The sequence below is a fragment of the Chiroxiphia lanceolata genome, chromosome 21, assembly GCF_009829145.1.
Source record: "Chiroxiphia lanceolata isolate bChiLan1 chromosome 21, bChiLan1.pri, whole genome shotgun sequence".
Taxonomy (NCBI): domain Eukaryota; kingdom Metazoa; phylum Chordata; class Aves; order Passeriformes; family Pipridae; genus Chiroxiphia; species Chiroxiphia lanceolata.
Genome location: NC_045657.1, coordinates 10,388,591 through 10,405,481, shown reverse-complemented (window position 1 = coordinate 10,405,481; position 16,891 = coordinate 10,388,591). Strand labels below are relative to the sequence as shown.

General features: G+C 59.5%; 1 protein-coding gene across 1 annotated transcript in view; it reads right to left on the bottom strand.

Annotated features, from left to right (window-relative positions):
• Positions 1-487: 487 nt before the first annotated feature.
• The window catches only part of RGS3 (regulator of G protein signaling 3), a 93,720-nt gene continuing 77,316 nt past the window's right edge, over positions 488-16,891 (bottom strand). The window contains 6 exon segments of the mRNA XM_032708502.1: positions 488-1,739; positions 1,834-2,000; positions 2,632-2,693; positions 3,716-3,817; positions 7,310-7,383; positions 10,718-11,359. Coding sequence (XP_032564393.1) covers positions 1,554-1,739; positions 1,834-2,000; positions 2,632-2,693; positions 3,716-3,817; positions 7,310-7,383; positions 10,718-11,359 — 1,233 coding nt within the window. The 3' untranslated portion in view covers positions 488-1,553.

Sequence of the window (16,891 nt, the reverse complement as noted above, 5' to 3'; positions counted from 1 at the left end):
GAGTGGTACAGGACATTGGTGTTCTACCAAACACACCAGGAACAGCCTTTAAAAAACATTTGCATCCCACACCAGAGCTGCCAGGGTGCTGCCCTCACTGGGGAGGAGCAGCCCTGCCAAGCCATGCACAGACCTGGAATAGCACTGCTGGGCTTTTTGTTACTGCTTTTGGTGCATCCCAGAGGGACCCAGAGCTACAGGAGGTCACTTGTGTGCCTGGGCATTCCCGTGGTCAGAGGTTCCTGCCCTGCCATGTTTAAACAGTGACCACAGGCCTTGGGAACAGTCTCGTTTTGGGCAAAACTATGTTCCTACACCCAGGCCTGGCCTCAGGAGCATCTGGCAGCTGGTCCATCATAAAAAACAGCTCAGAAATTCATGGAACCAGATTTTCCCTTCTTTAGCCATTCATTAATAGGATGTTACGCTCCTGGGTGAAGCAAGGGCTCCACCAGTGCTGACAAACGTGCCACAAAGAAAAGGCAGCTACAAGAAATTATATTCTCCTTTTATTTACCTATGACCATGACAATGTTTTTTTTTTTTTTCTAGCTGCAGAGATGCTTTGCACTGTAAACTGGGAGGCAGGCAGTCCACCCCGCTCTGCCAGGGCCAGCAGGAACCCCCGCTTCCCAAAACACAGTATTGTTATCCAGAGTCAGGAGAGCGTCTGCTTCACAGAGCTGCTTTTCTCCATCACCAAACCCTCCGTCGTCAGGGCATGAGATATATACACCAGGCTCCCCCAGCGGCCTGCTGCCAGGGAATGGTCTGTCAGGTAAAACCCACTACTTACAAAATGTACACACCCAAAAAAAAAAAAAGGCATCCACTCCGCCGGAGAACTCGGCCGCGACACACACAAATATTGCACTTGTCATCTGGGAACGGGAAAGGACACGGGGATTTCCTATTACACAGTAATGTCCAGCTAGAGGAGGTCAATAAATAAACCAGGGGTGGGGTGGGAGGGGGTGGTTTGCACACCCCCAGCACAGGGGGAGGACCCGGCTCTCGCTGCTCCCGGGGGGATGAGCCGAGGAGGCGCCGGGCTCCTGCAGCTGCTGCCGCGGGGCAGCCGGGAGGCACCACGGCACAGGGAAGCACAGCAGCATCCTGGGGCTGGGCCAGGCCACGAGGCTTTGAGCTGGGGTGGTGGTCATGGTGGTGCTGTTGTCCCCCTCGCTGGAGCCCTGCTCAAAACTCCTCCTCAGCAATCTGGGATCGCTCGCCGCCCTCCAGGAACGCTCACAGCCGGGGCACTGCTTCACAGTAGTCTCGTGGGAGCTCCCCTCCCGGCTAAAATCCACACCAGAGTCACCCCGAAGGCGTCGTACCCGCGATGGAGCAGTACCAGACTGCTTGGTGTGTTGGTCCCCCTGGCCCCAAGCTCGGTGCCTTCAGCTGCCCCATGTCCATCGCTGCAGGAATTATGGCTTGGGGGCACGAGTGGCAGCAGGAACACACGCTCCCGCCAGCTCCCAGGAAGGCCTTCACTGCCCAACTCCATGTAAACACACAGCTCCCAGCCTGCCCCGAGACAGTCCTTGGGTCTACAGTGGGGAGCTGGCTTTCTTCTGGTTAATTATGTCCAGGTACAAGTCAGAGCGCAGGAAGCGGGGGTACGAGTCCTTCTCCATGAGCCCGTAAATCCTCTTCTGCGCCAGGTCGAAGCAGCCGCGGGTGATGTTCTGCAGGTTCTCCTTGGTGTGCTCCCGGGTGTAGGAGTCCAGGTTGACCTGTGGGCAGAGAGACCAGGGTTGATGAGCAGTTCCCAAGCAGGGAGCGCCCTGTGCCAGGGAGCCACGCGCCAGCGCGGGAGCCAACCCTCACCTCCTTGCAGGACTGGATGGCGATGTACTCAGCAAAGATCTTCTTGGCCTTGGAGACCATCTTGGACTGGGATTTGATCTTCTTGAACTCCTCACAGGCCAACCAGAACTCCAGGTTCTCCTCGCTGAACTCGGTGCGCAGGAAGGCCCTGAAGGCAGCGAGCCCGTCTGTGGGGACAGGGACACGTCTCTACTCACGGTTCCCAGGCAGGGAATGGCCCCACAAGACCCTCAGCCCAGCAACCCTGCAAAGCTGCAGCCTAAACCACCTCCCCACGCTGTGTCCTAAAAACCCCCTCGTGCAAACAGGCAGTGATGGCATTGCCAGGCCAGCACAGCAACACAACCCATCCGTGTGCTGAATCCACACCTCCAGCATGCACAGAGCCAAGAGGGAGGCTGGGCTGGAGTGGGGACAGCAAGGGGACAGGACCCCTGGTCATCCCTATGGGCTGGGAGCAGGACATGACCATGATGTGGGGTGCCCCAGCTCTGATATGTGAGAAGGGGATGTCTAAAGCAGCTCCTGTTCCACAGTCCCACTGCAGACATGGGTCACTTCCTCTCCAAACAGGGGGGCTGCAGCCCTGAGCTGCTCCCCTTGGCCTCTGTCACCAACTCCCTTCCCGGGCCAGGCAGGGGCAGAAGGGGTGCAGACAAGGGACAGCCTGATTTCTCTTCATGGTCTGTCCCCAAACACCGGAAGGGATTAACAGAGGAAATCCCAGCTTTATCCATGCACGTGTCTGGATATTCCTCTGGCAGTAAACACAAGTGGAAGAGGTGGACATACACTTACATTTGTGCAGCAGCAGCTTCTCCAGGGAGTCTCCCCACTTGAGTGCTTCCTCGGGAGTGGGCCTGCAGGAGAAGGACGGAGCGTTGGCAAAGCAAAGCAGCGAAAGCCACTTTCACTGCCTGCTAAACATCTCCAGTGGCTAAAGCCAGGCTGTGTGCCCAGCAGGGCTGGTCCTGGCTCCCAAACCGGCCTCCTGCTCAACATTTCCAGTGGACAAAGCCATGCTGTGTGCCCCGGTGGGGCTGGCCCTGGCTCTCACATTGGCACCGGCACTGCCAGGGCAGCTGCAGGCAGAGCTGGGCTCTGCACCAGGCAGCACAACAGCAGCTCTGCCAGAGGGAAACCTCTGCCTTTAGACTGGCAGGAAGAGAATCCAACACGAGGTCTGTGCAGGCAGCTGTGCCACTTGGGGTGCCTGAGCAAGAACTGGAAAAGTCCTGGGTGATGCCCAGGAGCTGCAGGAAAGTGGAATTTCAGGTGCCCCTGAAGCAGCCGGAGAAGCTGCCAGGAGCAAGAGTAGGGAGGGCTCGTCTCCAGCTGCTGGAGCATCTCCAGAGCAAAGTGGTTTTTCAAACCATCTTCCAGCTGGTTAAAGTTCCATGTACAGGCACTGAGAGATTGCTGCCATCAGGTACATTTCCAACACAATCTGCTGCTGTGCCACTGCCCAGGCAGCACCTCCCACCCACTTGGGGGCATTTTCAGCCAAAAAGTATTTTTAATGCTCCTCCAGATACAAAAACTGTTTGTCCACAACTTCCCTAAATGGGGTGAGATCAGTCTGCCAGGAGGTGAGGAGGTCCTGACTGCAGCTTGTCCCCAAGCCCCCACGGCCCCCGATCCCTACAAATCCCCATCCCCACGGCCCCCAGTCCCCATGGCAGCTGATCCGTGATCCCCATGTTCTCTGATTCCCATGACTCCTGATCCCCACAGCCCCTGATCCCCACAGCCCCTGATCCCCACAGTCCCTGATCCCCACAGTCCCTGATCCCCACAGTCCCTGATCCCCTGTGTCTGTGGTCTCCAATCCCCACGACCCCCGATCCCCACCATCCCAGCTCCCCCCTCTCGCAGCACCTACTTGAGGGATTTGAGCACTTTGTCCAGCTTGCCAGAGGGGTTGGCTCCGGGGGACTCGTTCCTCCGCCGAAAAATCCCCAGCCGGTTCTTCATGTCCTTGGCTCTAGAGAGAAGAGCAACTCTTAGCAGGCGGCCGAGGGGTCGGGGGTGGACACCCAGCACCCAGGGGAGACCCTCTGGCAGCCTCTCCCCGCTCTCCCGGCGCCCTCCACCTACTCCTTCATGGTGTGCCTGCGCTGCAGGCTGCCGTTGTGGGGTCTCTGCACGGCCAGCAGCATCTCGGCGTGGAACTCCAGCGGCTGGGGCTTGGAGAGGTCTCGGAAGAAGGGCATGGCTGGCGGGGCAGCCCCCGCGGGGAGCGGCGGCTCGGGCGCTGCGGGGCCGGCGCGGGGCCGCGATCGCGCGGGGAGCGGCCAGCGCGGAGCCGGGAGGGCTCTGCCCCGGAGCTTTAAATGCCACGACGCGGGGCGGGGGGGAGCGAGGGCTGTGTCAGTCCCGCCGCTGCTTCGAGCGGCTCTGCCGTTGCTGGGGAAACTTGAGGAAAGGTGGAAAAAATCAGCGCCGAGGAGGGCGGATAGTGGGGCCTTTTCAAGAGACGGAGGGGAAAAATAATCGCGGCGAGGATTTACGAGGGCTATTTATAGAGCGCAGGAATCCCGGGAAGGCAGCGGGGCCGGCGATGGGGCGGAGCGGGATGAGGAGCAGAGCGGGGGCAGCAGCGCTGCCCTGTGTCCCCGCTGCGTGGACAAGGCTGGGCACCCACTGGCGCTCACGTGTCTCCGGTGCCAGCCCGGGACGGGCATGGCCGTGGGGACATTCCCGTGACAGGGTGGTCGGGACTGACAGCGAACGGCACCGAGGGGCGCTGGGGCAAAGACAGCCCACGCTGTCCCTGCTCAGGTCCCCGCTCTGCTGCCCCTGGACGGACAGACCGATGTGCACCCGGGCACAGGGCTCAGGGTGCCCCCGGGAAACTGCCGCCAGCACAAAGCAGGACAAAGACTTTTGGCAAGAGCCATGGGAAAATGAGACCCCCGCAGCCCAGTCCAGCCCCAGCCCGGCCCTGCGAGGGCTGCCCAGGGCCAAGGCAGGGGACAGGAGGTGCAGGAGGCGACGGGGAGGACGCGCGGACGGTGCTGTCCCCTCGTGGCACAGCTCGTGCATGACACGCCGGCACAGGAGCAGGGACACCCAGGGTGGCCTGGGATGTTCATCCTGCACCCACCACCAAGGCCACCAGGGTGGATGGGGCCCCAGGGCGGCATGGCCAGGCCACCCTGCCACCTCCCCCGGGTTGCACAGCAGTGGGTGTGCAAGGATGCTCAGAGGAGCCACCTCTGCCTGGCCAAGCCATCCCAGGGCTGGCGAGGGACTTGAGAGGCACAGGAGGGATTCAACACAAGGGTGCAACCCAGACACCAAGTGATACTCTCCAGACCCACAGCTCTCTCCAGTCCTGGGAGGGTAAAATACAGCGATCCACAGGGGGAAAAAAGAGCTGCAGCAACCACAGAGATCAGTCCCTCAAGTGCTCAGCACCCTGAGCCATGGAAGGATTGTAGAGGGCAATAACACCCCCCCCCCCAGTCCCCGGTGCCATCCATGCCCACGGGAGGGACACGGACAGTTTTGCTGCCTTCACACCACCTGGGCTGTGGTTCCAGCAGGACACACATCCCATTGCTGCCAGCTGCCAGGCACCAGCTCAGCACTAACGTGGGAAAAGCAGATTCAAACACAGAGCCTCACACTCCAAACACCATCTGCCTCCCATTACCGCCCTGCCAGTGCTGCTGGCAGCCCAGGACCAGCCACCACACGGGACAAGCCATCCCACACACCCTCCAGCAACAACAATTTTAGTAGTGTTCCCAGTTTAGCAGGGCAGCAGCTCGGCGCCCGGCAGGGTTGGCAGAGCACTGAACAGCCCTTGTGTGTGTGGCACACGTGGGTCACCTCCACCCGCAGGGCCCTGGGCACTGTGCCAGCCGGCCACACACTGGGCTTTGGGGCTCGCAGGTGATCGTGGCTCGTGGGTGGATTTTCCAGCTGCAACACACCAGCGAGCACCTCCTAAGGACAGTCCCGACTTACACGTGCTGCTCCTCTCGCAAATAAAGAGCAAGTGGCACCAACCCAGGCTGTGACAGCCCTGGGCACACACAGCCCACAGCTACAGCCAGACCGCAGGATAAATGCCCCAGCAAAAATAATTCAATAAAAAAATTGCTGGTTTCACTCTGGAGTTGCCTCCCCAAAGTGACCTGCCCCTGCCCCCAAACGTGACCGCGAGGTCGTACGTCCCCCTGCACTGCTGCAAACCACGCCCCGCACAGCACATCACCCTTCCTCGCGGGATGCTGCGGTCCTACCTTTCCAGGTATTTTTCGGAAAAGTCCACCATGGCGCGGTACATGGGGCCGGCAGCGCTGCCGGGACGGGAGGCGAGTGCCGAGCCCCGGCACCGGCACCATAAATACCCCCGCGGGCGGCTGGCACAGCCAATAGCCGGCTGTGCGATGGCAAGAGGCTCCCCAGAGCATCCACTGCCGGCTCAAGGTGAGGAGAAAACCCTCTGTGCAACCGCCCCTGACCCCGCTAAGCCGGGGGGGCTGAGCCTCCCCCCGCCAGCCCGATTCCCCCAGCGCCGCAGGGACACGCGGACAGAGGGACGGCCCTGCGGCAGGGATTCGTTTTCATTTCAAGTGTTGGGGGGGAAATAATAAAAAGGGCTAAAAATAGGCGGCTGCGGCGAGGAACACGCGGAACAACAGTGCCGCTCGCTGGCAGGAGGCACAGCCGGCCGGGGCGTCGAGCTGCGTGCACAGCCCCTGTGCTCGGCCCCCTCGCACCCCCCTGAGCCGCTCACACCACGTGCAGCTCCTCCACCTGCCCACAAACACGTGTCCCAGGGCACAGGACCCAGCCAAGGGGACCCCTGTGGCCGTGACGCCCCAATCTGGCGTCCAAAACCAGAGGCGGTGCGTTCCCAAACATCCTCTCCCGGCCTCCCCCCCTCGGCTGCAGCTGTGCTCATGGCAAGCAAAGGCCACGGCATCTTTGTCCTTGCCCCGAGCCACTTTTTGGCAGCCCAAAGCCTTACCAGGAGAGGTGGAGGGGCTGCCAGCTTGCCTCAGTGGTCCCCGTGCTCGTCGCTCCCACCACACTGCCCAAGTACTGCGATGTACCGCAAGGTTTGGAGCCTGACCCGCAGTGGGAAACCCCCCCACTCCACCTCCCCATTCCTCCTCCCGGCATGGGGCCAGTGGGAAGGAGGCCCCCAGCTCAGATTTCACCATTTGCATGTCCTCTCCCTGAACCCAGGAAAGCTGTTTTCCCCCAGGCCACCAGCAAGAGCTGGTGTCAAAGAACGGGGGTGCTCCCAAATGGGCTGTGCAATGTCCCCAACACCCCACCACCATCCTCCCCGAAAACCACTCCCTGTCTGAACTGAGCCCTTTTCTGTCCAGAAAAGTTCGGGGGAACAAGACAGGGAGGACCCCAAAGGCTGCAGGGACCAGCGAGGCTCAGAAGAGGTGTCTGACCCCACGAACAGCCCTGGTACACCCTGATGCCACCCCAATGTGACACTTACAGGCTCCTGCTCCGTTTCTTGCGGGAGGTCTCGTCCCCTTCATCACAGCTGCACTCGGGGTCGGCTCCACTCAGCTGGGGGGGAACAGAGAAAGAGTGTCTGTCTCATCACACCAGCACTACCCACAGTGTCACTCTGTGTCACCAACCAGCAGGGCCAGCATCCTCCGTGGTCCCTGCAGCCACACAGCCCAGACCCATGGCATCCACAGGACTCCTTTCCATGGCAATGCAACAGGACCAGCTCCTCTCTGCTCTGGCATGGGAACTCCCCCACTCATCCTGTGCCACCTTCAGTCCATGCTGTTCCTGGAGCATCCAAGGAGATGCCACAGCCCAGGTACCCTCCACGTTCAAGATACTGACAGTGGTACCTCCTGTGGGGAGGACACCCACATCCCCATTCCTGATGTTCCTATTCCTGCTATCTTGAGTGGGCACAGGAACCCCTCCCCAGCCTGTGGAGCCCCCCAGAACCAGGCTGAGCATCCAAAATCAATCAAGAGTCCCCCAGAAGTCCCCAAGCAGGAAGAAATCAGAGCAGTTCAGCCATAACTGAATCATATCATTGCAGTTTTCAAGGTCGAGGAGCACCCAGAGGGCTGCACTCCCTGACCACCAGCCTAGGGCAGCCTGGGCAAACCAAGGGGACCTGGAATGTGCCACAAGCTCAGGGCAGCACCAGTGCAGCCCCCGAGTCAGAAAGCCTGGGGCCGGGGGGGGACCCCTGGGATCACCACAGCTCGGGGGCTTTAGCAATCGTTCCACTACAGAATAAGACTTGGAAGATGCTCACAGCCGGCCCTGCATCCGGCCCCACCCCACACCCCGCTCATCCCCGCGCTCCCGGGGGCTGCCAGGCGCTTTCCAGGATCATCTCCCGGCGGCCGGGCCGTGGGAACCCTCTGCAGAGCCCCGCAGCGCCGGGCCCGGGGCTTCTGACACTTCCTTCCATTCTGCGCCCGGTTTTCCGGAGTTCACCGGCCCCGAACAATGAGGCCCTCGCGGAGCACCTTCCCCGGGCACATCGGCCCGGCCCGGCCGGGGCCACACGCAGCCGGGGCCGCTTCCTGCCATTGTCCGGACAGGCTCGGGGACAAAAGGCAGCGGCGGAGCTCGCCCGGGGAGTCCCAGCGCTGCCGGCCACAATGCCTTCCCAAAACAACCCCCTCCCAGCCCGGCCGCGGGCAGCAGGGGAGAGGGGAGGCACAGCGGGCACCGTGGCGTTGAAAAGGGACACGAAATGAGCCCCTCTGAAACGCTCCCAGAGGGGGAAAACAACCAAGAGCCTTGATGAATGTGGTGGCCCTGACACAAAGGTGCTTGGCAGCTGAGTGGGGATCCATATGGGAATTGTACATCGGTGTCCTGCTTCAGAAACCTCAGAGGTTTCATCAAACTATTCAAAGGCACAGCCCAACAAAAGTCCCTTCAAAATGTAGGCAGGAGAGTGGCAGTAGCCCAAAATCCCATGCATGTGGTGGCCCAGGACCGTGCCCGGCTCCCCTGACCACTGTGGACCCTCTGCAAGTAGCCAGAGCAGGCGATGGGAGCAGGACAGTGAGAGCAGAGTGATGAGAGCAAGCAGTGGGTGCAGGCAGCCCATGGGATCAGGCAGTGGGACCAGGCAGTCGGAGCAGGTGGTGGGATCAGGCAGTGGGAGCAGGGCAACAGAAGGGTAATGGGAACAGGCAGGGGTGCCCCAGGAGGGTACGTGGGCAGTGGCTTAAGGCTCCAGGCAGCCAGAGCTGCTGCAGGGCTGGAAGCAGGAGCTGCAGGAGGTGCAGCCACCACACTGCCCTCACCACCAGCACAGGCTCCCCGATCCCTGCTCCAAAAATTCTAGTCTCATCTGCACCAGAGCAGTTCAGTCCTGGAGGAGCTCCGTTTATCCACCCAGATCAGCCCAGGAAGTGCAGCTGGAGCCCCCCGGGGCAGGAGCGGGGTCCATTCCCATTGTCCCTCGGCAGTGTCACACAGCCCAGCCGGCCCCGGGAGCGCTGGAGCAGCGGCAGAGCTGCAGGCCCGGGGCTGCACACACAGGGGCACTGTGAGCCCTCCTTCCAGGGACTGTCACAGCAGCACCAACGGGACCGATCAGCAGGCACTGACACTGCCACCACCTCCCTCTGCGTCTGCGACAGGCAGTGAGGGTGCCTCTGACACAAAGGTGGCCTTTCTTGATCGGGGGAGGGAAGGGGGCACGTTTGAACCCCCCAGCCCAAAACATCACCCTCCAAGAGGGTTTGGGCTACCTTTAGGCACAGCAGCACCATATGAGTGGTCTGTCATCCTGGAAAGGGCTCTCACCAGCTGGAAGGGGACTCTGAGCACAAAAAGTGCTCCAGGAAACAGCATCAGAGGTGGCTTCTCAAGCAGCAAGAGCTTGGCAGGAAGAAGGTTAAGCACACCATGGTTTAACCCCATCATGGGTTTAACCTGAGCATGGGTTTAACCCCAGGACTCTGTACCAGCCTCCACGGAGCAGAATGTGACCCTGCTTTCTACAAGGTGATCCCGAGGGGCATGACATGGTCCTCAGCTGGGCAATGAGATCCTGAGCTGGGCAACGAGGTCCTGAGCTGGGCAACGAGGTCCTCAGCAGTGCACTGCAGTCCTGTGCCAAGCACTAGAGCTCTGGGCAGCACCCACATCTGTGGGGCAGGAGGATGGAACTGGTGTGGGCTCAGCAGGGCAGAGCAGGGTGTGGGGCTGGTGCCATGGGAAGGCCACTCTCAGCACCCACCAGGGTCACCCAGGGAGAACAGGAACAGCAGCACTTCCCCTGTGTGATCTCTGCAATAGCACATTGTTTCTTGCAAAAGCACAGCCAAGGCCAGCTCTGCTCTGGGGGCACAGGGAGCACCCCAGACCAGTCCTGTGCAGAGGTCCCTCAGCACGGCCTCAGCTGCTCCTCCTACATGGCAGGGTCAGACATCATTGCTGGCCACAACTATTCTCTGAGATGGGCCCCTCAAAGCCATGCAAGGGGCTGGTGAGGCAGAGACCCACACTGCTCCTGGCATCCCCTGCACCCCGGGGGAACACTCTGTCACCAGAGGCTCCCTGGAGCCCAGCTTTTCCCTGTCCTCACTGCTGCTGTGAGCAGCTCTGCAAGCACAGACACCTTTGCCTCCACCAGTCTCAGTGGGAGTGGCTTCCCAGGACACGGGACTCTGCAGAATCTGGACACCCTGTGGGAGATCCCACCCACGGCCCCAGCACACGGGCTCTGGGTGACATCCCTGACATCCCAGGGGCGTTAAACATCTCCCAGAGCAGGCTGACAGTGGCAGGGCCCTTCCTGACCCCTCAGGGTGGCCACGGAGTGATGGGCCACATGCCAGGATACCTCCATCCCAGGAGTGTCCCCCCCACAGCCACGTGGAGCCAGCACCCCCTCTCATACCTTCCTGTGGCCCGAGAACAGCAGCGTGAGCTGGTGGATGGAGCCGCCGTTCTTGACGAGCTCCTTCTTGAGGGTCCTGGGGGAGGGCAGTGCCCAGCGGGCCGTGGTGCCCTGGCTGTCGGAGCAGTTGAGGGTGGTGTCCGAGGTGAAGCAGTGCCCCTTGGCCTCCTGCAGCAGGCTGCCCTCGCTGTGGGTGCGGCGCCGCAGGGAGCCCTGCACGCTCAGCGTGTACCCGGGCTGGCAGCCCGACGTCTCGATCATGCTGCTGCGCTTCACCTCGTTCCTCTCCAGGTACTGCTCGTCACTGTTCTCCTCCTCCTCCTCCTCCTCCTCATCTTCCTCCTCCTCGTCCTCGTCCTCCCCGTCCGTGGTGCTGCCCGCCACGCCGGCCACGCTCTGGCTGAAGGTGCTGTCGAGGCGCAGCTCCGGGATGACGAAGGCTGGCAGGGAGCTGGGCTGCTCCTCTCCCTTTGCAGTGGCCACTGGCTGCTTTTCCACCAGGAGAGGGCCCTGGGTGGCTCCCAGGGCATCCCAGGGCTCGGCCGGAGCCGGTGCCTCAGCAGCCAGAGGAGCATCACCCACGGTTGCCTTCCTGTCCTCCGAGTGCATCTGCCCCGGCTTCTCCGTGTCTGTCTCCAGCATCTGCCCAGAGGAGAAGACAGGAAAGGATGAAGGCAGCAGCACCCCAAATCTCTCTGGCCACCTGCCGGGGCAGCCTTTCTGCTCCTACCATCCCAGCTCCAAGGCTGGCACCAATATGTACAACCCTAATGATGCTCTGGTGGGGTGGGATGGCATTGTTCCCATGTCCCCAGGTGGTGCCAAGCTGCTCTGGCCTCAGCTCCTCCTGATCCCTGGAGCACTGGGTTCTCCCACCTGGCAGGAGTGGGATGGGGCCACCCAGCTCCCACCTCCAGCACCCAGCAGCACCGGTGGGTTTTGAGGAATCCCAAAGTGTCAGTGGCAGGTGGCTCAGCCCAACAGTGCTGCCAAGCTCAGCTCCAGCCACATCATCCTCACTCTGATGGCTCCAGGTCTCCTGGGAGCTGCTGGAGGGGCTCAGCCCTGCAGGGGTCTTCCCCAAGGGCAGCAGAGACATCCAGCAGCTCTGTCCAGCAGCTCCAGCCCCTCCTGCACCACGTTATTAAATACTGAAGGGAAGGGCTGGACTCTGTCCATCTCTGGATTGCCCAAGCTCAGCCCAACCACAGCTGTGGGGCTTCCCTGCAAAACCACAGCCACTCTTGTCAGCTTAAAAACCTTCAGGATGGTTTTTCCAGCTTTCCTCTGCTGCTGGGAAAGGCCTGAGCAAGCTCTGTCCTTTTAAAGGGAAAAGCCAGGAGTAGCTGAAGGGAAAAACCTCCAAGGGGTTTTTTTTGTGAGCAGGGGGAGGGAGCCTGCAATGAGCCCTCCCCTGCCAGAATGGGGTCCTGTGGGATTTTTCCATCTAAGCTGAAGGGGTAAAAACAGCTCAGCAAGGAAAGAAGACCAAAGGAGAGAAAAATCCTCCCCTTGGGAAGCAATTCTCACCTACAGAGATCCTGTAGGGATGGGCCAGGGGCTGTTCCACAGGAACACCCCCAAGTAACAATTCACCCAGAAAAGAAGTCACTGTATTCCCAGCTGAGTCCAAGCCTTTTCACCAGCCTGATGGCAACCAGAAAGCTGGAGTTAGCAAAGCCACCTCCCTTTGTACAAATTAAGTTGACTTCAGCTTCAGAAAGAGCAGCAGCCCTGGGAATTGACCCATCTGGCCTCACCTCCCATTGGGAAGAGGCATACATGGAGCAGACAGAGGTTGTATCCCTGTTGAGGGTCCCAACAGGGGTGTGGGGATGACAACCCACCCCTGGCTATCCCCGGGCAGCTGTGTGCAGATGCTGGGCTGCTGCTGGGCTGTGACACCCCCAGGGAAGGGTGTGAGCCCCACTCTGCACAGAGGGGACAGAGCAGAGACCGCGGGCACCCGGTAGCACCCACGGGCACCTGCCTGAGCTCACGGGTCAAAGAGCCAGCCAGGTTTCCAGAAAGATGCTGGAGTTCAGTGCCACAGCCAGTGGGTAGCACACAGAGGAGCTCACACATGTCCACCTGTGCCTTGTCCCTTTTTGTCACACCCACAGGGTCCCCATGGCACCTGTAGCACGGAGGGCACCCACTCTGTCCCCCCCAGCCTGCCTCGCCCCAGGTAGTGATTCAGCATCACCTGAACTCCCCCAGTGAGTCTGAACACTAAAATTCAGAGACCATCATGTCCTTGGCCCCCATGCGACATCCACCCGTCCATGAACAGCTGGATTTGGAGGGAGGCACAAAGCAGATGCTGCACTGACCCTGTCCTTGGGGCTGTTTCACTGCCCCCACGGTAACTCCCTGTGAAAAGGGAATGTTTCCAGACTTGCCAGGCAAGGATGCTATTTGCACCAGAATGTGCTTTAATGATGCTGGTTATGTTTTATTTGTCTTGCAATCACTGTCATCATTATTTCATGAAATAATTAGAGGAAAAACCCACACAGCTCTCAAGTCCTTCCCCACAAAACTCTCCCCCCCCAAAACAGCTGCCTATCTGTCCAGTCCTGCTTCATATTGCTGGGTGCCCATATCAGATAAGGGCCTAGAAGGAAATGAACAGCTCCTTTAAAATGAGAGACATTTGGGGATTAAATTAAATCCCTGCACTAATTCAATCAGAGACTCTGCTGCTCTTCTCTGGCATGGAGGGGATGAGCAGGAGCCTCACCATCGAGAGAGGGTTGGTTCCGTCTCAGGCTGAGAGCATTACCAGGGCTGTGAAATCCTGTCTGCACAGGGAGGGCCATGGCTGAGCTCAGCTCAACATCACCTGATGTGGGGCAGAGACAGGGAAGGAAGCAGCAGTGATGCCATCCCAGCCAGCCTGGGCCTGGCTGGAGGCACCAGGGACTTCATCAGCACTAAGCCAAGGGCCAACCTTGCTGCCCAAAGCTGATTTGGGACATCAAGGACAGGGCTGTGACCAGGTTTCATAAGAACACTGACTAGTTTGGGTTGGAAGGAACATTTAAGGTCATCCAGTTCCAATCATGGGCAGGGACACCTTCCACTAGCCCAGGTTGCTCCAAGACCCGTCCAACCTGGCCTTGGACACTTCCAGGGATACAGGGGCAGCCACAGCTTCTCTGGGAAACCTGTACCAGGGCCTCCCCGCCCTCACAGCCAAGAATTCCTCCCCAGTATCCCATCTAACCCTGCCCTCTGGCAGTGGGAAGCCATTCCCCCTTGTCCTGTCCCTCCATCCCTTGTCCCAAGTCACTCTCCAGCTCTCCTGGAGCCCCTTTAGGCACTGGAAGGGGCTCCAAGGTCTCCCCAGAGCCTTTTAGCAGCTTTTCCAGTACCCAAAGGGGTTGGTAGGTTGGTACCTTCTCACCATCATTGTGCCCAAGGGGCTGCAGGAGGAGGCAGCAGGAGGAGGCCGTGCTGGTGCTGTCTGAGCAGGGAGGTGCTGTCCTTCCACCTCACCATCCAAAACATCCCATGCTCTCCCTGCAGCAGCAGTAGCTCAGGAGCCAGCAGCCAACATCTGGATTTCTCCATTCACAGTGTCTTGGGCTCGCTGCTCTCAACACCTGGGTGTCCCTGACCTCAGGGTGCAGGTTTCCCTGTTCTCAGCATCTGGCTCTCCCTGCACCCAACACGTTGCTCTTCCCAATCCCAGCATCTGGGTTTCCCTCTGGAGCTGGGCAGGCCCAGGGGCTTTACATACTACCTAAAGGATCTCACACTTCACTGTTTCAGTTTCTAAGTGGCCAAGGCAGAATGTCCCAAGAAGGGGAAGAGAAAGCAGAAGAAAAAGCCTCCTGCAGGCCCCAGGATGGCTATCTGAGGGGATTTTAGGGAAGGAGGATGATAGGTATGAGACCAGAACAACAGCAGTAGAGTCCCTGACATTGATCTCCCCATTGAACAAGGCTTGACCCACCCCAAAAAAAGCCAACACTGCCCTGCCTGCTCCAGCATCCCAAAATCCTGCACCTATAACCCACTTCCTGAGCTCCCTTTGCCTTCAAAGGTCACTCACTGACACAAAAATTCAAGGGTTTTTGTGGGTTTTTTCAAGTTTTCTTGAAACCAAAACAGGTGAAAAGTACTGCAAACCCTCTGTTCCTTGGTCTGTAATTCAAGCAGGGGTTTTTGAGCTGCTCACAACTAGGATGTTCTAGTTCCCCAGCAGAGCAAATTTCAACCACCAGATGTGACTTTATCAGCACAGCCTCAACTTCTCCAACATTTTTTTAAATACTGTGGCCTTTCTGGTGGCCCACAGCTGGGATTTCCAGCTGGGAAAACACCAGCCATGGAGACAGCCCAGCTGTGAGCTGGAGCCTGTCCTGCCCTCCCCTGGTGCTGCCGGCACTCACACTGCCAGAAGGACCATGACATGTGACATTCCCTTAAATCCCCAGCTTGGGGGAGGTCAGGGATATTTTTTGAGGCTCTCAGCTTCTAATTTCAAAGCCTCTGCTCTTCACAGTCATGGAGCCACAGTGGTTCAAGTAATGCCTGGACAGAGGGACAGTGAATTCAGCTTTTCCTGGCTCCTGATGGGAATGTTCGGGTTTTCTCTTTCTCTTGTGGTAATGCTGAGGATGAGGAGGTGAAACACAACTCAAAGAGCTGCCCTGCACCCAGGTACCTCCTCAGCCAAAACCAGAGATTGGGAAAAGCAGGGAAGTCCCTGCAGGTAATGGACATGGATGTGAGCAGGAGAGCAAAGGACATGGGGCTCCAACTGCACTCTCACCCTGGGAGGAGTGAATGAACCTCCCAGGATATCCTGGAAGAGCTGATCTCGTGGGCTGTCCCCAGACCATGGCAGCCTGTGTGTCCCATGGAAGAACCTCTCCAGCTCCTCTTCAACCCTCTTCAATCTACCTTCGCTCAAAGGTGCCTCCCCTGCCCCCAAAAGCATTTAACTCCATGGGAACGAGACCAACTCCCAATCCAGGGGTATTTTGGGAGATATGCAGAAGCTTTGCTGCTGGCAGTGGGCTCCCTGTGCTGGAGGGAACATCCCTCCCTCCCCACAGCAGATGAATTGCAGGGAAACAGCACCTACATCCCCCAGGGAAACATCAATCTTTCCGAAGTAGGAAGGAAAATATTATAGTTACAATATTACAATTCCAGGTCTTAGCATAGGACAAACTGTGCCCAGATCCATCAGATCAGAACTGTGAAACGCTCCCCAGCCATTGATGGTGAGCACCTCGGGACCTAAAACGTGACCACTGAGAACCAAGGAAGGTCATGGCTACAGGGAACAGCATCGAACACACAGCACGGGGCTGAGGGGAAGAAAATAAAGCAAGAAATGCAAAGCAGAACTACCAAAACTTGAGAAAATCTTCAGGGGAGTCATTTTAAAAGTGCTCACAAGGAGCATCCCCCGAGCAGCTCTGCTCCTCGCCCTCCTGAGCCACGGTGGGGCCAGAGAGAGCCCAGGGCTCACTGCACAGCCCCTGCTTCATTACCGCATCCATGAATAATTGATACAGAGCAATTAGTGTAACAGCAAAAGCGGCGCGGGTGTAGAAACCCAAAGAGCAGGACCCGACAGTGCCTGGGGCAGGGCAGCCGGGAGGGATGTGCGGCTCCAATGGGAGACCACCCCAAAAACCCTGGCCTTGAGCTGCCTCAGAGCCCTGGCAGGCAAAGGCCTCCCCGAGGGAGGAATGATCCCGTGCCAGCAGCCTGCACTGACCCCATTCTCAGCCCTCCATCCCCAGCGGGTCGCCGTGCTCGGGGCTCTGCCCGGGGCATCGCCCACCCCCGGCGCTGCTCTGAGCCCCTCCCGGAGCCGCTCCCTCCCCCAAACACGGTGGGAAGCAGGAGCCGACGCTTAGGCGAGGGCAGCAGCCCGGCAGGATGCGGGGGAGGGAGCCCCGTCCGCAGGTGAACCCCGCACCCCGCAGTTCGGTGTAAGCGCCCGCGGAGGGGCTCAGCCAACAGCCCCGGGCCAGCCCTCCCCACGCCGAGTTACCAGAGCCGTGAGACCACCTCAGCACCGGCTGCCGGCCCCGAACCACAGCTGGCCCAGCAGTCCCAGCTCCAAACCCCAACCCATGCCCTGCCCGGTGCCCTCCATCCCCGCCGAGGCTCCAAGCACATGGCTCCGATTTCAGGGGTAAGGGC